The 21,886-nt window shown below is 37.1% G+C and overlaps 2 protein-coding genes across 2 annotated transcripts; one reads left to right on the top strand and one right to left on the bottom strand.

The window, feature by feature from the left end:
- Positions 1 to 2,106: 2,106 nt before the first annotated feature.
- Positions 2,107 to 3,098, bottom strand: LOC137730543 (protein SMALL AUXIN UP-REGULATED RNA 51). The gene has a single exon (XM_068469529.2). The coding sequence runs from the start codon at positions 2,996 to 2,998 to the stop codon at positions 2,504 to 2,506; it is 495 nt and encodes a 164-aa protein (XP_068325630.2). The 5' UTR covers positions 2,999 to 3,098; the 3' UTR covers positions 2,107 to 2,503.
- Positions 3,099 to 4,370: 1,272 nt separating this feature from the next.
- On the top strand, positions 4,371 to 12,094 carry LOC137732410 (galacturonokinase). The gene is made up of 14 exons (XM_068471718.2): positions 4,371 to 4,595; positions 5,224 to 5,337; positions 5,599 to 5,670; positions 6,404 to 6,447; positions 7,181 to 7,310; positions 8,952 to 9,017; positions 9,104 to 9,183; positions 9,353 to 9,452; positions 10,245 to 10,420; positions 10,671 to 10,711; positions 10,806 to 10,834; positions 11,101 to 11,170; positions 11,292 to 11,381; positions 11,689 to 12,094. Exons 1-14 carry the CDS (start codon positions 4,563 to 4,565, stop codon positions 11,931 to 11,933), a joined length of 1,290 nt encoding a protein of 429 aa, XP_068327819.2. The 5' UTR covers positions 4,371 to 4,562; the 3' UTR covers positions 11,934 to 12,094.
- Positions 12,095 to 21,886: the final 9,792 nt, after the last annotated feature.

Genomic DNA, 21,886 nt, shown 5'->3' with positions numbered 1-21,886 from the left:
AACGGCATTTTTAATTTTATTTTTAGTAGTCCTACATCACTATTTTTTGTTGCATTTGTTAAATTGAATGTTTATGTAAGTAAGAGGTCTAGTAATAATATTTTTTACTTGTAAGCGATAGTTTTTAAATTTAATTCTCATCAAATGAAAATTTGAACCACATTGTTGCCAATTCATTATGAGATTAAGCTCACTCCTTCTCTTTATTAAAAATAATTTCGTATGTTAAAAAAAAAAAAAGCAGTTCATATCATGTTTCCTTGCAATTCTTGAATTTTTAACACAATGATGGTTGTCTTACTTTTTTTATTTTACTTTTTATTTATTTATTTATGTTTCTAAAGAAATTATTTTTTATTGAAATTTCGTAGTCTTAACTGTGGTCTACTTGAATTTTTAACACAGTAACGGTTTTTGCACACTTCTGTTTTTGCTTTTGTATCTGCCCTTGATTTAGGGTCATATTCAAAAGAAATTATGTTTAACCGAATTTCGGATATGTTGCATGTGTGGCGAATCACTAACTTTTGCGTGAAGTCCTCGTGACCAGTATGATTAAACTTTATCGCTATTCAAACGGAGATTTTTTTTTAATTGATAAAAGGGATATTTTTCTTTTTATCTTTATATTCAACTGGAAATTCTTGTAATGAGAGTTATTTATCCTTATCTAGTCTTGTTTTTCGAGAGTCTCATGACGAGAGAGAGAGAGAGAGAGAAAGAGAGAGAGAGAGTTACATGAGCTACTCCCTAACTGATGAGGAGAAAAATGTTCCTGCACTTTTTCTGGGTCGAAATGTTACATGCACATATAAGAAGCACATCCAAACACATCCATCCAGTCAACTATAATTAGTGGATGACATGTCACAGGACTTCTAAACTTTTGACCCGTAAAAACGACTAGATTAAATGCAAGCACAGCTTAGTAAGAAAATGAACATAAAAATTTTCAAAGTGCTGTAGAATGTAAAAAAATTATTCAGTATTCAGAATCAAATCAATAATCATGCATATTGTTTATTAAAATGTGTGATTTTAATTCTATGTAAAATAAATGTTATAAATTTTTATTTTCACTGTCATTTTTATAAAATGTTAATCGTTAAATTTAATTTTTACAAGTATTAAAATTTTTATTTTCAATCGCAATAATTCATTTATCCTAGCAACTTACTTACAATTAAATGGAGATCAAAATTTTGGAAACCCGTGAGAATCCATTGTCATGCTGCACAATTTTCTGTTTCCTTGAAAAAAACACAAGTCCTTCATCCAAAAATGTAATATAATTATAAATGCAAGGAAAGTTATTAGCAACTAAAAAAGATACCTTCAAACTCTTTCATTTTTCATTTTTTAACCAACAAAAGTGCGTTATAACTTTTTCGGAATAACAGTAAACAACTCATTAAACAGAACTCTCGTCATTTTTCAGCGTGTGAACGTGGATTCCTAACCCTACTTGTATGCCAACAACTTCTAAAATCATGACTGTAACTTCATCAGCACCTCCAAAAAATCATAGCAACTAAACACAGCTAAAACCAATGGGATTATTGATATTAAATATATGCTTAGCTAAAGCCAATGGGATTATTGATATTATATATATGCTTGCTTGTATTTAGAGCATACAATATTTTCAGAATCTTTCAACAATCAGTTGCAGAGACCTTTAATCCTACATGCTACATGGGTTATGGTTGGAATTTTGAGACCTACAAGGGGCCTACTTCCTTGGCAAACTCCATCTCCACCAAAATTTAATAAATTTAATTAAGAAAAGAAATTAACTCCAAACATGATAACCATGCTCTTAATGACTCGTTTACTAATCCGTAATTGAATTGAAACGAATTGAATTAAGATGGTGTTAATCATATGCTTAGTAAAATTTATGAAGTTGGCTACACTCGAATTCGAATCTTGAATTCTTGTAACTCGTGCATTTAGATTAGAATATCTCCGAGTAAAAACAACTGCAAAATTGTAAACAAAAATAAAGTAGTCAATGTCAAACGAAATAACATTGGAGCTTTTTAATTAAAATGTAACCTTCGAATAATCGTAAGTCGAAAGCACGTACGGATAGAAGACAGACTATTGAACATTAATGTTAAAAAATCCATTAATTGCCAAGAAATTTCAAATCCATCCATTGCTAAACATACTCCTAACATTTCATCATCATCAACTAACAGCATCATTACAACTTATGCCTAGAAAAAAAGAAACCCAAAAGAAAAACGGAGTTCAACAACTACATCTCGTTGAAATCCCACCAAAGCAATTTTCAGAGATGGGTTTTCAAGGATGGCTCTGAACCAAAAATCCCTACCAAAAAAGTTAAAAAAAAAAACCCAATCAAAATCCATGAGCGCTCCTGCCAATCTGCATTTACAATCCCCTAATCACTAAAATCCTTTTCCCAAAAACACCAAAGGCATTAGAGACATTCAAATTTAGCTTCTAATGACATCCAGAAAAAAACTTTACTCCATCAGCCACTCGCTCTCTGCAGCAGAGGAGTGAAGGCATGGCAACCCGAATTCTTCGCGGCAGCATTTTTCGCCGAGTCCTTGCACGAATCGACGAAACCTACCTCAGATACCACCTTCCAGAACTCCTCCAATCCCAGCCGTCCAAACCTGCTCTCATCCCTCTCGAGAAGCATCAAGATCTCTTTGAAAAAGACAACTTCGCAGGGCAAGACCAGGCCTCCGTTGCACTGGAATCCAAACTCCTCCTCGGCCTTGTTCAGCAATCCGACGAAAACTGGGAGGTTCACAAACCGGGCCGGGATCACGAATCGGATTCGCTCCGACCCCACGTAGACCGCCAAGAATCCGGAGGGAATGCGCCGGTTTGAGGCGTCGGAGTCGTTGTTGGAGGGCACGGAGCGGCGGCGGAGACTCGTGAGTTTCCAGCGCATCACAAGCTGCTTGAGGCGCACTATTTGGCGGATCTTCTCGACCTTCTTCATGGCAGTCGCCATTGTTGCAGAGCGAAGGAGAGAGGGAAGAGACAGAGAGAATGAGAGCCTGTGTGATGGTCTGGGAGAGGGAGGAAGTGGAAAGAAATTGAATCAGTTTTTAAGTGTGCAAATGGAGTCCGTGATTTGGAATTGGAATGATTGTGTTTTTGTTTTTTCGAATTGACCAATTTGCCCTTTTGGATTATCTTCATTAATTTGCCCTTTTGTGTTTTTGGTAGAGAAATCGGTGGTGTTTTTGCTGATGTGCTTTGTTTGGAGGCTTGGCTAAATAATTCTAAAGCCCAATGGACTCTTATTTTAGTTCACCTCTCCAATTAATTTGTTGACTTGTTTAGTTATTTATGGAAAGAATTTCGTTTCTTTAAAATAGGATTAGTTAGGGATTTCGTTATGCTAGTTTATTTTTTTGGAGAGCCGAGAAGAGTTACAAACCCATTTCAGCATCTTTCTGGCCACCATTGTGTGATTCACTAACGTCAGGAATCGAATCCAGAACGTGCCGTGTGGTGTGCACGATTACTTTACTTTATATAACGAAGTTCAAAAGGACAAAGTATGCTAACAATAAGAAAAGTTGTCTGAAGTATTTTTCGAAAGTTTTGTAAGGGACGTTTTATATTAAATGATTCATATACCTAATAATGATATGATTATTTAAGCGTTGTCACGTTAAAAAAAACCTATTACTTTATAAGTAAACCCCAAATCAATTTTAACATGTATCCTAAAATTATTATTTTTCAATGGCTTAAAGTCACTCCCACCCTCGGTTCGTGACATCAAATCATATGGATGCGACTTAGCTGGGCACTCAAATTCTAATTCCATGTCTACCGTTAATAAAAATCTTGCATACATGTTTCTGATGGACTCCAATATTAACATCAAACAACTACAAAATCAAATGTAGCATCTTGGGATACAAAAGGAGAACCAACATTGCACCCTCGACTTCCAGTTTGTTGGCGTGGCAATCTTGTCGTTAATACCGTTTTTATGAAAGTGCTTCGTGCAAAAACACTTTTAATAAAATAAAACCACTAATAGGCAAAAATGGTGTCTTACAAAACAAATAGGTACTTAGCTTGGGTTTACAATTTTTTTTGAGTACATCGATATTTTTACACTAAAGAGAGGAGAAGTTTGGTTAAGCTATATAATGGACAGTTTAATTTGGTATCGAATTCGTCATTAACGAGTTTAGAACTTAAAACTTCTTATTTCTAAATGAAAGAGGAATATCACCAGACCGTTGGATTTACAACTTTACACCAAAAAGAAAAGAAAAAAAAAACACAGGTAGCTGAAAACGGATACGTGTAAATAACCGGAAAACAGTTGATATGACGTTTTAACCGCGCATATGGCCGCTAGGCTGGCCTACCTGACTGCCCAACAATGATTTTCCTTGAATTTCACATCATCTCTTCTCTCTCCCGCCCTGAGATCCAACCATCTCTTATGCTAAATCTACAGCATAAAACGCTCCTGCATTTGCATTATTAGGCTCGATTGCATTTTGGATTGGATTGGATTGCTCAATTCTGGCAGACCATTTGGGAAGATGGCTGGATCGTCTTGGCCTTCTGAAGCTCAGGTACTCCTTGATCCTCTAAGATTTCATTAGGGTTCATGCAATTTTTCATCCACATTCGGGTTTATTGGAAGGAAGCAGCCTGCATAGTTATCAGTTTTCAGGGAAAACCACAATGGTAACTATCAAAACTTAAAAGCCGACAGCTTTGCGCAAGTTCTGGATTGCCCTGGTGGATTGGGCATTCCTCTTCACTCCAATGTGTTCCGGATTCACAACCCTCCCCCCTCCCCCCTCCCCCTTCGCCTTAGTATATAGCTTATAGTAGTAATCGCTCGTAGTAAGGAAAAAAAAAAAGCTGCCCGCTTTGGTTAACTCATAAGATTGGAGCAATTGTTTTATTGAATTTAAGTCACTTGTTTAATTGTATTTCAATATTAACAAACCACTGCTAAGCTGAAATATTCTAGCTTTTCGAAGCAAGAATTGGGTTGGCATTGGTTATATAAAAGCAGGAATAAATTTTTGAATGCTAATTAAACTTTGCCTTTGGAATTGTTCTTCACTGTGGGTGGAATTCTTTGGACCCTATCTTCGGAGACTGTATTATCATTTTCCAATATTGTCGTGATCATAAATGTTATTTTGTATGGTAAAACTATTTATGTAGATGTTCTTTTGTATGCTACAGCTAAATGGAATTAGACAGATAGTTTCAGAAATGGCTGGGAGAGGTAGTGAAGAAGTTCGTGTCGTAGTTTCTCCTTATCGAATTTGTCCATTGGGAGCTCATATTGATCATCAGGTTAGTCTTAGGTAGCTCGTTTTTATCATTTGATGATATGCTCATGTCGACCTCCTGATGATCTCATTTCAGTCGATTATTAAACTTGATTTGTCCAAGTCTCTGTTCATAGAATTCTATGTAACAAAAACCTATGCATGTTAGTTGATTGCTTAATTTTATCAAGCTTTCTGTGAGATACCACACTATATTGTTTTCATTACATTTACTTTTTTTGGGTAATACGAAAAAAGTATATTCATTTATTTTAAATGGTTGCAGGGCGGGACTGTATCAGCTATGACAATTAACAAGGGAATACTTTTAGGTTTTGTTCCTTCTGGTGACACCCAGGTAAATATAGAAACACTATTTTAACCTTTCAAAGCATGGATCCCTTTTCAGTGGTTTTTCTCTTCACTGTTTTAGAAAAACCAAGGATAAAGAAATTTCTAAGAAGACATGTAATCTCTAGGAATGTAATGCAACTAAGATGTAGTTACCGGAAAAACTATAATCTTAAAATATTGGGAAAGATGGACAAATAGAACCTTTTACAAATTTTCAATAAAGAGATGGAACTTTATCAAGAAAGGGACACTAATAAAGATTTGTAAAAGGTTCTATTTGTGCATGCTTCTCTAAAGCTTTTAGAATGCTTTGGGACTATGAATGATTCATAGAGTATGAGCTCGTTTGAGAAGTGCTTTTAAATGACTAAAAGTGCTTTAGAGAAAATGTTTTTGGGTTCCGAAAGCACTTGAAGTGCTTTTCCAGAATTATCTTGCATTTTTACTAAGGATTGGTTTCAAAAACATTTTCTCTTAAAGCACTTTCAAAACAAGCTGTATCTCATCATCGTGTGCATTAATTGGTTTGCTCAGACCTGAAGCTGAACATTGTTTGTCATGTAGAACAAAAGGTCTCAAAATTCTGTGAATGCTTTGGATACATGAGGCATTGAACAAAAACTTATACTAGAGAAACTTATAAACTAAACCATGAAAGTTAAACATTAAAGTTAGTTTCCTCATAATTGGTCTTGATTGTATTTATCTGCATGCTGAGCCATTGAATCTTGCTGTAGGTTATACTGCGTTCAGGACAGTTTAAGGGTGAATGTCGGTTCAGGTGTGGGGTCTTTTCTCATGGTATTTCTATATTTTATGCATTCTTTCATTAATTTATTTTAAATACATGCTTACCGAGTTCCCCAAGTTTTATCAAAATTAGAAAAAATCTACACCTGTTATAAAATAACAGATTTTATGGGTGTACTAAAGAATAGCCAAATATTAGGTGTTACAGCCTTCGTTTTGGTGCTAGGCCTTCGGTTTGCGGTGTCCTATGCGCTCAGTTTTGGCTATCTTCAGAATTTTTGGCAAAAACTGTTATTCCTTACTGGCGATACTGGGTGTCATATGACTTGGTTATGCATAATAAAGATATCGAATTAGCGTTGCCTTGATAAGGTTTGGTCGAGCAAAAGTTTATCTGCATGACGAACATGTTGTAACTGTTGGCACCAAGGCCTTGTCAAAAACTTAGCGAGGGATTAAGTTGAGGAGCCTGTAGTTTTACAAATGTGGAGAAACTTGAACCCTTAAGTAGGCTTTGGTCTGCGTGAAAAGGGTGACCACTATTACACTAATGAGTTGAGTCATAGTTTGGTAGACAATTTTTCATTTTTATTGAATTTTTAACTTGACTGAAGTTAACAGGAATCTACTTCAGTAAGACAGAAACATATATACTGATCTTATGTCTGTAATCATGTCGCATTTACTGATGTTGAGTATTCCTATTTTCTGTATGTAATCATGTGACATTCGGTGAATTTGATTATTCACTATTGGTTTTATAGAGTTGATGAAGTTCAGTGCCCTTGGAAGTATGCAGCTGATGCTTCCAAAATAGATGAAGAAAGTGATTGGGGAAGTTATGCGAGAGGAGCCTTATATGCATTACAGAGTAGGCAGAACTCCCTTGCCCAGGTTAGAGATATTTCTCTAATGACCTCCTTTTTTCTGATTAGTTGAATAATAATAATAATTATTATTATTGTTATTTTAATTTAGGGAGTTGTTATTAGCACTCCAAAAATCTCATTTGGCACTCCAAACTTTCTATAATTAGAAAGAAAAATACACTTATGAGGAATTTAGAATGAGATTTTTGGAGTGCTAATAACAGTCCCCTTAATATATTGAACATATTATTTCTTTGCACTTCTTAATTGACCCATGGTAGCATTTTTTCACCATTGTTTTGGTTTATTATACTAAAAGCATAACTGTGGCAGAACTCCATAGTTTGCATTCAGTTGTCTAAAATTGAATGATGCTCAAGTAGGCTACCTGGGTATCAAGGCACTGGCAATACTATATGTGGAAGATTCTTTCCGGTTACATTAATTTGATTTGCTCCAGATTTACGATTATTTGCCCTATCTTTTCTAAAGCAAGTATATCAAGCCTGCTCGTTCTAACACCAAACTGTCACGCTACTTCAGATTGCCTAACTCTCCCTTGAAGCTACTGTTGGTGTTCCTTTCTTAAGACACACCCCTCTGTTTGATTTACCTTTCTACCCTTGCACGTTAAAATCTCTCAGTTGGATATAAGCAGAATTAGACAAAGGTTCCTCAGTATAAATTTGGTCACATTTATCTTTTTCTGGGCTCGACATGGTATACATTTTCAGGAATTTACAAAGTCACAAGATTAATATTACTTGGACATGCAGGCATTTCTGAGCACTATTGCACACAGTTTAGAACTATGGCCAAATTCCGTAGCTTGCATTCAGTGGTATGAATTGAGTGATGGTGTTATATTCAAGTAAGCCATTTGGTACCAAGGCACTGGGAATCTCATAAATGGAAGATTGCTTCCGTTACATTCATTTGATTTGTTCCAGATTCATGATTTATGGTCCTATCTTTTTTATATCTTGGATTAGTTAGTTGTGGAGATTTCATCCATTTGAAAAACATGTTTAGAAATGAATAGCAAGTATGTAAGAGATCTCTAGAGGATGCTGGCTCGTTTTGACGCCTAACTGTTTGCTACTTGGGGTTGCCTAAGCTACCTTTTGCTATTCCTTTCCTAACTTCTTGAGACATACCTCTTTGTTTGATTTGCCGTTCTACCGTTGCCTGTTAAAGTCTCTTGGTTGGATATAAACAATGACCAAACTTGGACAAAGGGCCCCCAACATGGTAGCTTTTATCTCCTTCTGGGCTTTACAATCTGTACATTTTCAGGCATGGTCTACCTTAAAGAATCACGATTAAATTTACGGTATCTTAGGCAGCACCATGTCCTGGACAAATAAGGACCTTTATCTGGTACCCGATGTTGCATCAAGCATTGAATTGTGATTGGCTGCGATCAAAATTCATTCAGGTCCACCATCCACAGAAGTTTCTTCCATTTTTATATCCATGAGTTCAGTTTATTACATTCTGCGATGCTTGTTAGGTAGCTACCATCCATCTTGAAGATTTGTGTGCAAAGTCTTGGTAGACACCATTTTATGGGCATTTTGCTTTGCATATGATGCCTTGTCTAATGATTCTATACAATCTTTAATTAAATAGTTATACACAAGGTTATTTGTTTCACGTGTTGTAGGGTATCATTGGATATATAATTGGTCCTGAAGGTATGGACAGTTCAGGCCTTAGCTCTTCTGCTGCTGTAAGTTTGTCTTCCTTGTTGATCAATGACAAGAAAAGATTGTATTGAAAATATTCCTGTTAATCTTACATTTACATGTTTGACAGGTCGGTGTAGCTTACCTATTGGCTTTGGAAACTGCAAATAATCTAACAGTGTCCCCTGAAGAAAATATTGAGTATGATCGGTAGGTTTCTTTAGCATTTGAGGGTCCAACACTTGGACCAACAATTAGTTTATACTTTGACACACAAACCTCCCTACCGGAAGTCCTCTCACCAGCGCTAGAGGGTCCAACAAGTGTAACTCACATATATTGCTATATCAAACCTTTTAACGAATTTTGGTTGTTGTAGGTTGATTGAAAATGAATTTTGGGGCCTGCGAAATGGTATATTGGATCAATCAGCCATATTGCTTTCGAGCTATGGTTGTCTATTGTGCATGAACTGCAAGGTAGTGCACAATTTGTCTTATGTTTTAATAAGTAAATTTATATATAGTGGTTTCATTTCAAGTGCCGTCTTATTCTATTCCTGATATGTTGGTCTTGGTTTTCAGTTTTGATGCTTTTTAACGTAGATGCACTCTGTATATTTGTTACGTTACATTGACTTGAATGATCCAGTCATCATCTTGATTCCCTTTACTGAATCTTTTAGCACTTTGAATTGTATGGATGAATTCTTATAGAAGTTACATTCTGGCTGCTGCTTTGTAATGATCTGTCTAGAAAGATCTGCTTGTGCCTGAATCAGATTACATCGTAACTCTTATAGATTTCAGCAACTGATGTTTTGTATTACATAAAAGGGCTACGTATATGATTTCAGTTACATGTTTAATTTGTGATTATAAATGGATGGAATCACAAAATGATATAATCTGCCTAATTCCTCAATACTAAAGGTGTACCAAATAAAGCTGTAAATTTATAAATATAGCTTCAACCATACTAACATTGAAACAAACTAGCATTTGAGCTTAGACTTAAATTACTAATAAAGTAGAATTTTGTCTGCACCTCAAAGCATAATACTGTTCTAATCGGTACAGTGCTTTTATTTTGTTGCAATCTTATTTTATTTTATTTTTTTGTAAGTTTTCGCTTTTGCTATACTACAGATTGTAGTCTGATATGTCTTATTCATTTTCTTGATCTTTTTCCTTTTATAACCACATATCAGATTCTGTTCTAATTTTGAGTAGTAGCAACACGGCGTCTCATAATGTAGATTGCATGTGCAGACTAAAGAACATAATCTTATACACCCACCAAAACTGGGAGTGAACCACGAGACTGAGTGGCAGGAAGCATACAAAATATTATTGGCATTTTCAGGCTTGAAGCATAATTTGACTGTCCATCCTGGATATAATCATCGCGTTGTAGAGTGTCGAGAAGCTGCAACAGTTCTTTTGAAGTAAGATCCATTTCCCTTGTAAACGATAATAAATTTACCCCTTTCTTGATTTTAATTAAGTATTTAGACCATGATGTTTTTCTTCTAGTCGTTTTTGGTTGGTGGTGGTTTGCGTTGAATCCATATGCCATCATCCATTTATTTTTCACACGACTCCATCTTATTGTTGAATGCTATACCAAACTCCATATTTGTCTTCCTGTTTAGACCATTGATCCCTGGCTGACATACGTTTTTCTCCTTTTACCAGTGCATCCGGAGGTGGTGCAGCAGAGCCGCTCCTATCCAATGGCTAGTACCTTTACCTCACCTTGTCAAGTTTAATATGCATTCCTATTTTTTGAATAATGATATTGATTGACTGCCTTTTTCCATCTACAAACAGTTGACCCAGAAGTTTATCAGACTCACAAGGTAAGAAATTTTGTCTAGAACACCTGACCATTTGTCATTGTACGTAGTTTTGAAAGGCTGGTATTAGGAAAATGGTTGGCTGCCCAGTAACAAGCACAAATCGTAGATATCGTTTAATGAAAGAAAAATGAACAATGAATAAACATAGAATAATATTCGTGATGCACACGTTATTGATAAATTTAAAATGTTTGTTACATTAACATTGCAATGGTCGGCATCTAAATACGAGGGTGTGATGACTTATCAATAACTCTCTCTTGCAGCACATATTAGAACCTAATCTATCCAAGAGAGCGGAGCATTATTTCTCAGAGAATATGCGGGTTAGCAAAGGTATTACCGAATCTGCATGGTCACTAATCTAAATTTCAAAAGTATTATGTCATTCTAATTTCTATGTTATTCTTTGCTTTATTGATTTATAACTACTTAAAATACTGTGTTTCTTTTCCAGGACTCGAAGCTTGGGCTTCGGGCAGGTTCAAAGATTTTGGAATGCTCATTTCAGAATCTGGCCTAAGTTCTATTCAGAACTATGAATGCGGTATTATTTACTCTCCTTTGTTCTTAGCTACTGCTTTGTTTTCTTAAGCATCCTCCACAATATTCGTAATCACGGTGCATGGAAAATGATAAATATATTCAATTGAAATGATTAAAAGAATGAAGTCTTGTCTAGCCAAATCAGTAGTACCAATGATGGCCTTGAAATGAGTAAAAGAATGAAGTCGTGTTTGGGCAGCACGGGGACTTTATTGAATTACCCTTATTATTTGAATGATGTTTCCTCTTGTCTGACCCTGGAAGCAAAGGATCAATTGGGTTTTAACTTGATGTCGTAATTGTTTAAGGTTCTGAACCGCTGATACAACTGCGCGAGATCCTTCTAAGGGCTCCTGGTGTCTATGGAGCACGGTTCAGTGGTGCTGGATTTAGAGGTTGCTGCGTTGCACTAGTAGATACTGGTCATGCCGATGAAGCTGCATCATTTGTCAGGGAAGAGTATGACAAGGTCCAACCTGAGTTGGCAAGTCAGTTAAACCATGACACAGCGGTTATGATATGCGAGGCTGGTGATTGTGCCCGTGTTATTTGAGACCGTCTATCAATCTCAATTATTTGTTCAAATTTTTAATCATTTCATTCATTGAATTGAACTTTGACGTGAACCTTGATTAGAACTAGCAAATACGAATATAGGATATTGGGTATTGAAAAGAAAGCTTCTATATAAATATCTACAACATATGACACTGATATCTATCCATTTTTTCTTGTGGTGGTTTAACAAATTTGATCTTTAATCATTTTAACCAACTCCGCCACTATTTTTTTTTTTAATTCATCTATACTTTGGACCAACGTAATCGTGATCCATTCTTTTCAATTATTACATAACAAAACAAAACTTGGGGAGGAATATACCTAAATCCCCTCCTAGTCTTGGTTACTAAATCAATCAATCTTCAAACATCCGTATAAAACAAGATAGTAAACATATATGCACTACAACTGGCTTCATAACATAACATGAATACTTTGGGGTGTATTCAATTGAGAGTTTAGAGTATTGTAAAGGTGTTTTAAATTTAGGTATTCATTAAGGTGTATATAGTTAGAATTTTATGGGTTTATGAAAGTAAAACTTACATGGAACGTGTATATTGCCGCATAATGGCCCTTCCAATAATGTATTGCGTGTGTAAATTTTTCCCCACATACCAATGCACTATTGGACCAGGATACTATAATGAGGGTAAACTCATTACATGTAAATTGGTCTCTTATAAAATTCTAATAGTATTAGGAAAAATCTTTTATTTTAAACGATTTTAAAGAAGGATTTTACAATGTATTTTAAGCCAACATAAACTTCACATCTCCCTCAAAGATTTTGATATATTTTTCTTTTAATTTTCGCATAATATAATAAACCACTTTTGTTACCACTACCACTTCCACAACCCCACCATTGTATCACCACGATCGCCACCATCATGCTATCGGCACACCCATATCTACCAAGTCATTGCTGACATTACCATCATTGCCACCACTACCACTACTATCACCAGCCTCCCCATTACCGTAACAACATTTCCACTACCATCCTCTCCACCACCATAACTATGGAGCCTAAAATAATCCCAAAAATTCTAGAGGCGACACGTGGACTTTTGCTCAAGAAAGACAAGATTGCCCTTATTAAATGGGCAAGCACCTTAGATACTCTCACGCAACTCAGCATCCTTGAAGGTCCATGTAATTGAATATGATTGCCCATAACTCACCTACCCTTGGTAAGGAAAAGTCAAAGCATTAAAGATAAGGATTAATTATCCAAATCCTATTTTTAATACATTCCCAATTAAAGATTGACTTCATTCAAGTAAGTAATCCCTATTTAAATCAATTAGGGATATTTACTCCATAATCTCAAGATATTATTTCCTATTTAATATCTTGAGAATATTTCCCCATAAACCTTGGGCAATAGGATGCCGCCATGTCTAGGGTAAAACCCTAACACCATGGCCGGCCACTCCCTATAAATACCTCTATCTCTACCAAATTTTGGTAAACTTTTGCTACCCCTAAAAAGCTCTAAACACTTACTCTTTTTTCAGAGAAACTAAGTTAGGCATCGAAGATCCATTGGCCTAAACCTCTGCCACACCCCCCCCCCCCCAAAAAAAACACCTCGTGGCCGAGTGAGGCTTAGGTCTTTGATCAAAGGTGTTGATTGTTTTGTAGTTACATTTTTATCAAAGCTAGAGATGGCAGAAAATTGAATCGATAAATTGATGCTTTCAATGAGAGCTGATTCAAAGACTCGAAGAAGACTCTCGCCTTTGGTTTCTTGAATTTCTGTTACATTGAATTTCTCGCACGTGGTATAAATTAATTTTTCCTAGAAAACTTTATTGATCAATCCTTGGAGAAAGGATACATTGGTAGGAAATTTAGAAACCACGACGAACAAAAGGATTTGGTTGAAGAGTGGAGATGAGGCCGTAGTCACCATGACAGAGATCTTTAAGGCTCAACGCAACGGCGGAAGGAGCCGAACCGCCACGGAGTCGTACCATCATCGCCACCACAATCCAGTAACCACGGCAAGGCCACCAAGCCACGTCCCAAGTTCCTGCACCGCTGCCTTTGCAGCGCATGGACCACCAAAACCCTGGGCATGAGGCCTAGTTCATCCACTAGCTCATAGGTAGGAGGCCCAGCCCACAAAGAAGCAGGTAGAGCCCAAAAGGCCCAGACCACTGCAGACCAAGTTGCAGCAGCTGGAGCCCAGACTTAGTTCGCTACAGAGGTAGCTCAAGCCCATTTGGCTACCAGCCAAGCCTAAGCCCGCTAGGAGCTAGTGCTGGCCCAATGATAGTTGCCACACGCGCGAGCCCATCGCTCCCACATGCACAGCCCAGCCACCCAGGTGGGTTGGCTTGCCCCGTGACTCGATCTGATGACTCGGCTCGCAACTAATTCCAATCTGAGGTCACCTTTGGCGATTTTGATCCCAACCACTAGCCCTGTGATCGACCCAGGGTTATTTTCATTCCACTTTTCGGTAGGATTGCCTGCTCTGGGCCCGAGTTTCTTACCTGTAGTCCACTACATTTCCACTACACATGAAGACGTCTATCACCTATGTCACGCCCCAGCCTCGAAATATTTATTTTCGGGAAATAGTTCCAATGATAGGCCCAATTCAATTTTACTGTTTGATTTATTAAACGTTCACACAATTTATAACTAGAATTTAAATATACAAAACATAAGATTTCCTTTTATAATAAAATTCCAAACTCCTTACTTAGTTCAATTTCTCAATCAAAGCTTTGTCTCATTTATTTAATCTCACTTATTGTATGGCTGCATCTAACGTCTTGTTAGATTGCCTACGTACCCTAAACAGGGATCAAGCCATTCGTAGTTCACATTTCCAAAAATTCAAACCAAAACCAAATATATTCATTTAATCTAACATATACCACAATCATATTAATATTCAAACCACATCAGTTAGGTCTCAAAAGAATAATTAGAATAACGAAATTTGCATAAAAACACAATGTTAGCTCCCTGGTCGTGCGTCGCCTCACCCACCGCCGCCAAAGGTAGCCGGCTCGCTGGAAAATTCAACTATTTCTAAAAATTCCCAAATTTTACAGAAATGAAGATCTCAAAGAGTAGAGAAAACTTTATACTTGTGGCCAAGTCCAATTTGGCCTAGAAAGCTCCAATTTGCCTCAAACCCGTCGGAAACCCTATAAATGGGTGGCTTCGATTCATCACCTCTGGTGCTCCGCCGCCCCTACAATTGTTTGGGCTTTGTTCCAGACCTCTAGGGGAGTCTATTAGTGATTGTAATTTGATGGAATTGTTTCAGAATTGGGGAATCGAAGACACGGACCCATCGCACCCGTTGATGCGGGTTACACTAAATCAAAGCCAATTCCCCAATATTTTATGTTGAAATTGGAAGAAGGAGAGTCATTGAGTCGAGTGAAGGAGGTGGCGATGTGCAACTCACCAGAAAAACACTGGAATTGGCGTTGGAGCTTGGTATCTCGGACTAGGTCACGCGGGTCAAAGAGGAGACCCTGTTTCCTTTTCTCCTTCTCCCCCTCCTCCTTTCCCTCATTTCCTTCTTTTCTGATTGGGCCGTGCCCAATTCCTTCTCTCACAGCCCGCCACGTGGCTCCACTCCTCTTTGCTCCAAAAGATCTGGAGTCCTCCAGAACTTGGTCAAATGACCATTTCACCTTTTCTTGGCTCGTTTATATCTTCTTTGTTATAACTTCGTTTCACGAATGGTTTGCGCCCACGTGTTCGTGAGGTTGAGCTCTATTCAAAAATGTAAATTGTGACCTCAAAAGGTGTATGTATTTTAAATAATTAATGTCTAAACTTTGAACCTCGTAACTAGTTTAATTTAAAACTATTATGAATTAATATAAATTCTCAATTCTTTTCACATATTCATAATTATGAATATCCAATTCATATATTTAAATTTCCGGGGTATTACATTCACACACCACCCCCCCCCCCCCACCCCGCGCACCCGGTTAAAATAAATCTCATCCCCGAGATTTCAACCATCGAGTGACGAAAAGGATTTAGAGCAAATTCCACCATTCCATTTATAGTGAATAAAATTATAATGATTTGCACTATACGCTCATATTCTTAGCAACATTTACTAGCAAGAAAAATATCCAAAATTTTAGCCATACACATTGGCAAAAATTAAATATCAATCATCAAGCCACAACCCATTATTAGCTAAATAATTACTAGCATAATGACCACAATATAATAAATTTCAGCCATAACCCTTTTCAGCCAATTTAAACATCAGAATTAGCCAAAATCATCGGCGGCTAAGTAATTATCAAAATTTCAAACCAACCCAATAGAATTGACAAATCACATATCAAGAATTCCAAACAAAACATGGAAATTTCCCATCACACTCACTGGGTAATGGAAATAAGTTTAAAACCAAATCCGCAGTACCGTTAACAAGGAACAAAATCAAAATCTCTTTCTATGATTTTCTTTATTTCCACAATTAATTAAGTTATTCATAGTAAATTTAAAGCCTTTTAAATATTTTTTTTTTTTTTTTTTTTTTTTTTTACCATTTCACTTTTCCATTGATTTTGAATGCAGCTACAAATGACATAAATTAACGACTTGCACTTCTAGTGCACCACTCGCATTCTATTAACCCAAGAAGATAATTTATATAATTTATATATCACAACTCAATTGGCCAACCCAACTAAACCTTATTAATCGCATAACCATAAGAATATGTGTTCCTCAATGATTCAGTTCATGATATCGAAATCAACAATGACGACTCTTGAATATGGCAACCCAAGCAATAATTTTTGTAATTACAACCTTTCCTCTTCCATTCTTTTCATTGAACCCTAAAATACAGCTGGGCAAACGTCAATACTAAACGAACTCAAAATTTCATTTCATAAATTTACTCATATCCATCAATAATAAATGAAGAAAACTTTATGGTCTTTCCACTATTTTAAATTATAATAACCAAATCATAACCTTAGTTTATGATTCCATTCTCACTCGATGAATTTTCATACAAAATTCCATTCATTGCTATTTGGAAATTTACCTCGTAATTATTGGTAATTCCGCTTCCCATTACTTTTGGCAACACAAATACCAAAATTTTTGGCCATAAACGATATTGTCACAATCAAATATCAAATTTCAAGCCATAACTATCGTGGCTAACCAAGTACTAGAATTTTCACGCCATAATTCATTAATGGCAAACCAAACCAATCAAATTTGAAAGTTATAAACCTTGCACATCAATTCTCCTCATCAAGCACAAAAACTCACTAGAAAACGTTTATATTAAATGAACTTAGGATCTCATCCCATATTTTCATTCATGTTTATCCGTAACCACAACATATACTTTTTATTTTCATTCGATAAATTGTCATGACTTTAATGAATACCAAAATTTCAACCACAATTATCATTTGCTAAACATTTAAAATTTCTAGCCACACTTACCATTGTCAACACAATGATTCCACCACCATTTTCTTTTATCTCCAACAGTGACTAGTAGGCTGGAAAAGATTGTAATATACCTGGCCAATCGACATCACACTTCCTTTTTCTTTTCCTTTTTTTTTTCTCTTCCAATTCCACATCCACGGACCTTTTTCGCCCAATTTCACATTCACGACATTTTTCACGCAATTTCACATTCACGACATTTTTCACCCAATTTCACATTCACGAGCCTTTTTCGCCCGATTCACATATCCACGGGTCTTTTGCCTAATTCACATTCACGGGTCTTTTTCGCCCAATTTCACATCCACGGGCCTTTTCGCCCAATTCACATATCCACGGGTCTTTTGCCCAATTCACATATCCACGGGTCTTTTGCCTAATTCACATATCCACGGGTCTTTTGCCCAATTCACATTCACGGGTCTTTTTCGCCCAATTTCACATCCACGGGCCTTTTCGCCCAATTCACATATCCACGGGTCTTTTGCCCAATTCACATATCCACCCTTATATCCACGGGCCTTGTTTTGCCAAATTCAATTTCTCAAGTGCCAGGTATAATACAAATTCTCCATCTACTTATCACCACCGCCCAATCACCTTAACATTCAACATTATCATAATGCATAGCATAATATCGATTCCATTCAAGATTAATCCAAAACTTTAATCAAATGCTCATCTTCAAAGCTATAACATGAATATCCTATTTTAAAATTTTCCTACTTCCATTCAATTCAGTTCAAAGCATTATAATTTGCAATATATGCATTCCACATAATTTCCGTCATACTCATAAAACTTATGAAATAAAGCAATATCAATAGAATTCATAATTAACACCCACAACTCAATAATATCTCATAATACATAACATAATGTCAATCCAATTCATTTCACTTCATGATGATTCTCAACATATATAGATATATTTCACATAACTTTCTCATTACCCAAAGAACTTAGAAATAATGCATTATAAACGCAAATCACATTTCCCATTAACGAAACTTTCATATTTATCAAGGAAATTGCACCACAATCATAATACAATTTATATATGTATTTCACACATAAAACATGAATGCCACTTTATTCCTAAAAATATGAATTAATGCAACCACAATGCATGTCATAATTCACACCAACAAGACTCACGAATAGTGCATCTCTTAGAGTAGGATCATTTGGTCTGATACCATTTGTCACGCCCCGGCCCCAAAATATTTATTTTTGAGAAATAGTTCCAATGATAGGCCCAATTTAATTTTCCTGTTTGATTTATTAAACGTTCACACAATTTATGACTAGAATTTAAATATACAAAACATAAGATTTCCTTTCATAATAAAATTCCAAACTCCTTACTTAGTACAATTTCTCAATCAAAGCTTTGTCTCGTTTATTTAATCTCACTTATTGTATGGCTGCATCTAATGTCTCATTAGACTGCCTACGTACCCTAAACAAGGATCAAGCCATTCGTAGTTTACATTTCCAAAAATTCAAACCAAAACCAAATATATTCATTTAATCCAACATATACCACAATCGTATTAATATTCATATCATAGTAATTAGGTCTCAAAAGCATAATTAGAATAATGAAATTCGCATAAAAACACAATGTCGGCTCCCTGGCCGTGCGTCACTGCCAATGGCGGTCGGCCGCCTCGGCTTGCCGGAAAATTCAACTATTTCTAAAAATTCCCAAATTTTACAAAAATGAAGATCTCAAAGAGTAGAGCAAACTTTATACCTACGGTCAAGTCCAATTTGGCTTGGAAATGCTCCAATTTGCCTCGAACCCGCCAAAAACCTTATAAATGGGTGTCCTCGATTCGCAACCTCCGGTGCTCCGCCGCCCCTACAATTGTTTAGGCTTTGTTCCGGACCTTTAGGGGAGTCTATTAGTGATAGTAATTTGATGGAATTGTTTCAGAATTAGGGAATCGAAGACACGGACCCATCGCACCCACCGGTGCGGGTTACACTAAATCAAAGCCAATTCCCCAATATTTTAAGTTGAAATTGGAATAAGGAGAGTCATTGAGTCGAGTGAAGGAGGTGGCGATGTCCAACTCGCTAGAAAAACACCAGAATTGGTGACGGAGCTTGGTGTGTCAAACCGGGTCACATGGGTTAAAGAGGAGACCCCGTTTCCTTCTCTCCTTCTCCCTCCTCTTCCTTTCCCTCATTTCCTTCGTTTCTGATTGGGCCGTGCCCAATTCCTTCTCTCACAGCCCACCACGTGGCTCCACTCCTCTCTGCTCCAGAAGATCTGGAGTCCTCCAGAAATTGGTCAAATGACCATTTCACCATTTTCTTTGCTCGTTTATATCTTCTTTGTTATAACTCCGTTTCACGAACGGTTTGCGTCCAAGTGTTCGTGAGGTCGAGCTCTATTAAAAAATATAAATTGTGACCTCTAAAGGTCTATGTATTTTAAATAATTAATGTCCAAACTTTAAACCTCGTAACTAGTTAATTTAAATCTAAACTTTTTTGAATTAATATAAATTCTCAATTTTTTTCACATATTCATAATTATGAATATCCAATTCATATATTTAAATTTTCTGGGGTATTACAATCCATATTCTTTCAATCCAAATGGCGAACATTACTTGCCGTAGCAGGTCGCTGACTTGACCAGCGCCCTCGTGCAGCAGACCACCTTGGTGAACCAACTCCTTAAGCGCATCAAGATGCAGCGCCTCTAGACAAGGTGTCTCGAAACAGGACAAGGACATATGATGGTGACTCATTCTAGCGACGTCTCAGGAAATAGCCACTCAGCCCGTCACGAATCGTGAGTTCGGGAAGTGTGCACTTTCATTTTGGCCCTTGGGAAAACATTTTCTCCTACCTCGGTGCGCATAGAAACGTTCATTCCCGACTTGGCTCACGAGTCAGTATGCATTCGAGGTTGGGTCCACACTCCGACGAGCACTTCAGACATTCCAAGCAAGCGTCCCCACGAGGCTAGGCCCACAAAGAGATATTTCTGAGGGGCACCAGAATAGGCAACCACATGATGGACCGAGGAGAGCACGAGAACAGTCTAGCTCGAGTTCCACTAGCAGCCCTCGCCAAGCGTGACAACGAGTGTCAAAGAAGAACCTAGTGCACCGCAACCGTGGCATAGATGAACATGACATGCAAAAGAGCAACATAGACTAGCAGGTCAACACCACGGGTAGCTGGAGGCTTTACTGCCCTACCAGAGGCAAATCCAGGTGGAAGTACAAAGGCTCGTATTCCAACGCATTGAGACTACCAACGATGCACTTCGAAGAGACTTGGCCAAAATGAGCAGGTCACTATTTATGAACGAAATCAAGCAGATAGAGCCACCACGAAGGTTTAGCTCACCACATTTCACCCTTTTCAAGGGAGATGAAGATTTGGACAGGCACCTGAAACACTACCAAAACGCTATGATTCTTTTCATTAATAATGACGTTCTCATGTGTAAGGTTTTCACTATGATATTGCAGGGTGATACACATGACTTGTTCCATGCTTTACAACCGCACTTAATTTGGAACTTCAACGAACTTTCTTTAGTTTTCACCAAGGAATATTCGTCCTACGTCTTAATTAAAAAGATGTCCGACCACTTCTTCGACATTGTGAATGACCTAAATGAATCAATTTGCAACTATGTCAAGAGGTTTAAGGTAAAGAAGGCTAAGATTGTTAGCTGCAACGAAGGCATAGCAATGGCAGCATTCAAAATAGGTTTCCCATTGAACACCTTTTATTTGGAAAATTGATCACGGGCAGGGAACTAACCTTAACAGCTTTTTATGATTGATAGAGAGCACGCACTATGGGACAAGGCTAAGCAGTTCAGTGGGATAAATCAAACAAAAAAACGTAGGGACTATTCCACAAATAGAGATGACTCAGCGCCTGAAATGTACACCAAGTTCACAGTTCCAATTAGCCAGATTCTTCGTAACTTAAGAATGAACCATAGTTCTAATTGCTGCAACCCATAAAGGGTGATTTTACCAAGCAAGATTAGACAAAGTATTAAGCATTCCACCAAGGACCGGGTCACACTACCAGTGCTTTTAGCCGACGGTCTACACTTTAAGTTTTGCAAAAGCTAAAGCCGAAATGTACAATTATCCTAACACTATTAACAATGTATGCATCGACGTTTTTAGGCAAGTCAACCTTCAATAGCACACAAACCTTAGGAAACTCTTTAGAACTAGACTCGATGGATTTCTCACAACTGCCCACGCAAGTAGACTTCCCTTTCTCAGCATACGAATCAGTCGTAATAGAAGGAGGAGCAGGCCCATGCGCTATCTTAGTAGCAGAATCCACCTTCCCACTTTTCATAGTGGCGAACCTCTCAGAAATCGAACCAGACTTAGCTATCGACGCATGCTTCGATACGAACCTAGACACTAAAGCCATCACTAACTTTTTCATTAGACAATC

This window comes from Pyrus communis, chromosome 16 (genome assembly GCF_041283825.1).
Source record: "Pyrus communis isolate YQ-2024b chromosome 16, ASM4128382v1, whole genome shotgun sequence".
NCBI lineage: Eukaryota > Viridiplantae > Streptophyta > Magnoliopsida > Rosales > Rosaceae > Pyrus > Pyrus communis.
This window is presented reverse-complemented; position numbering and strand designations above follow the sequence as displayed.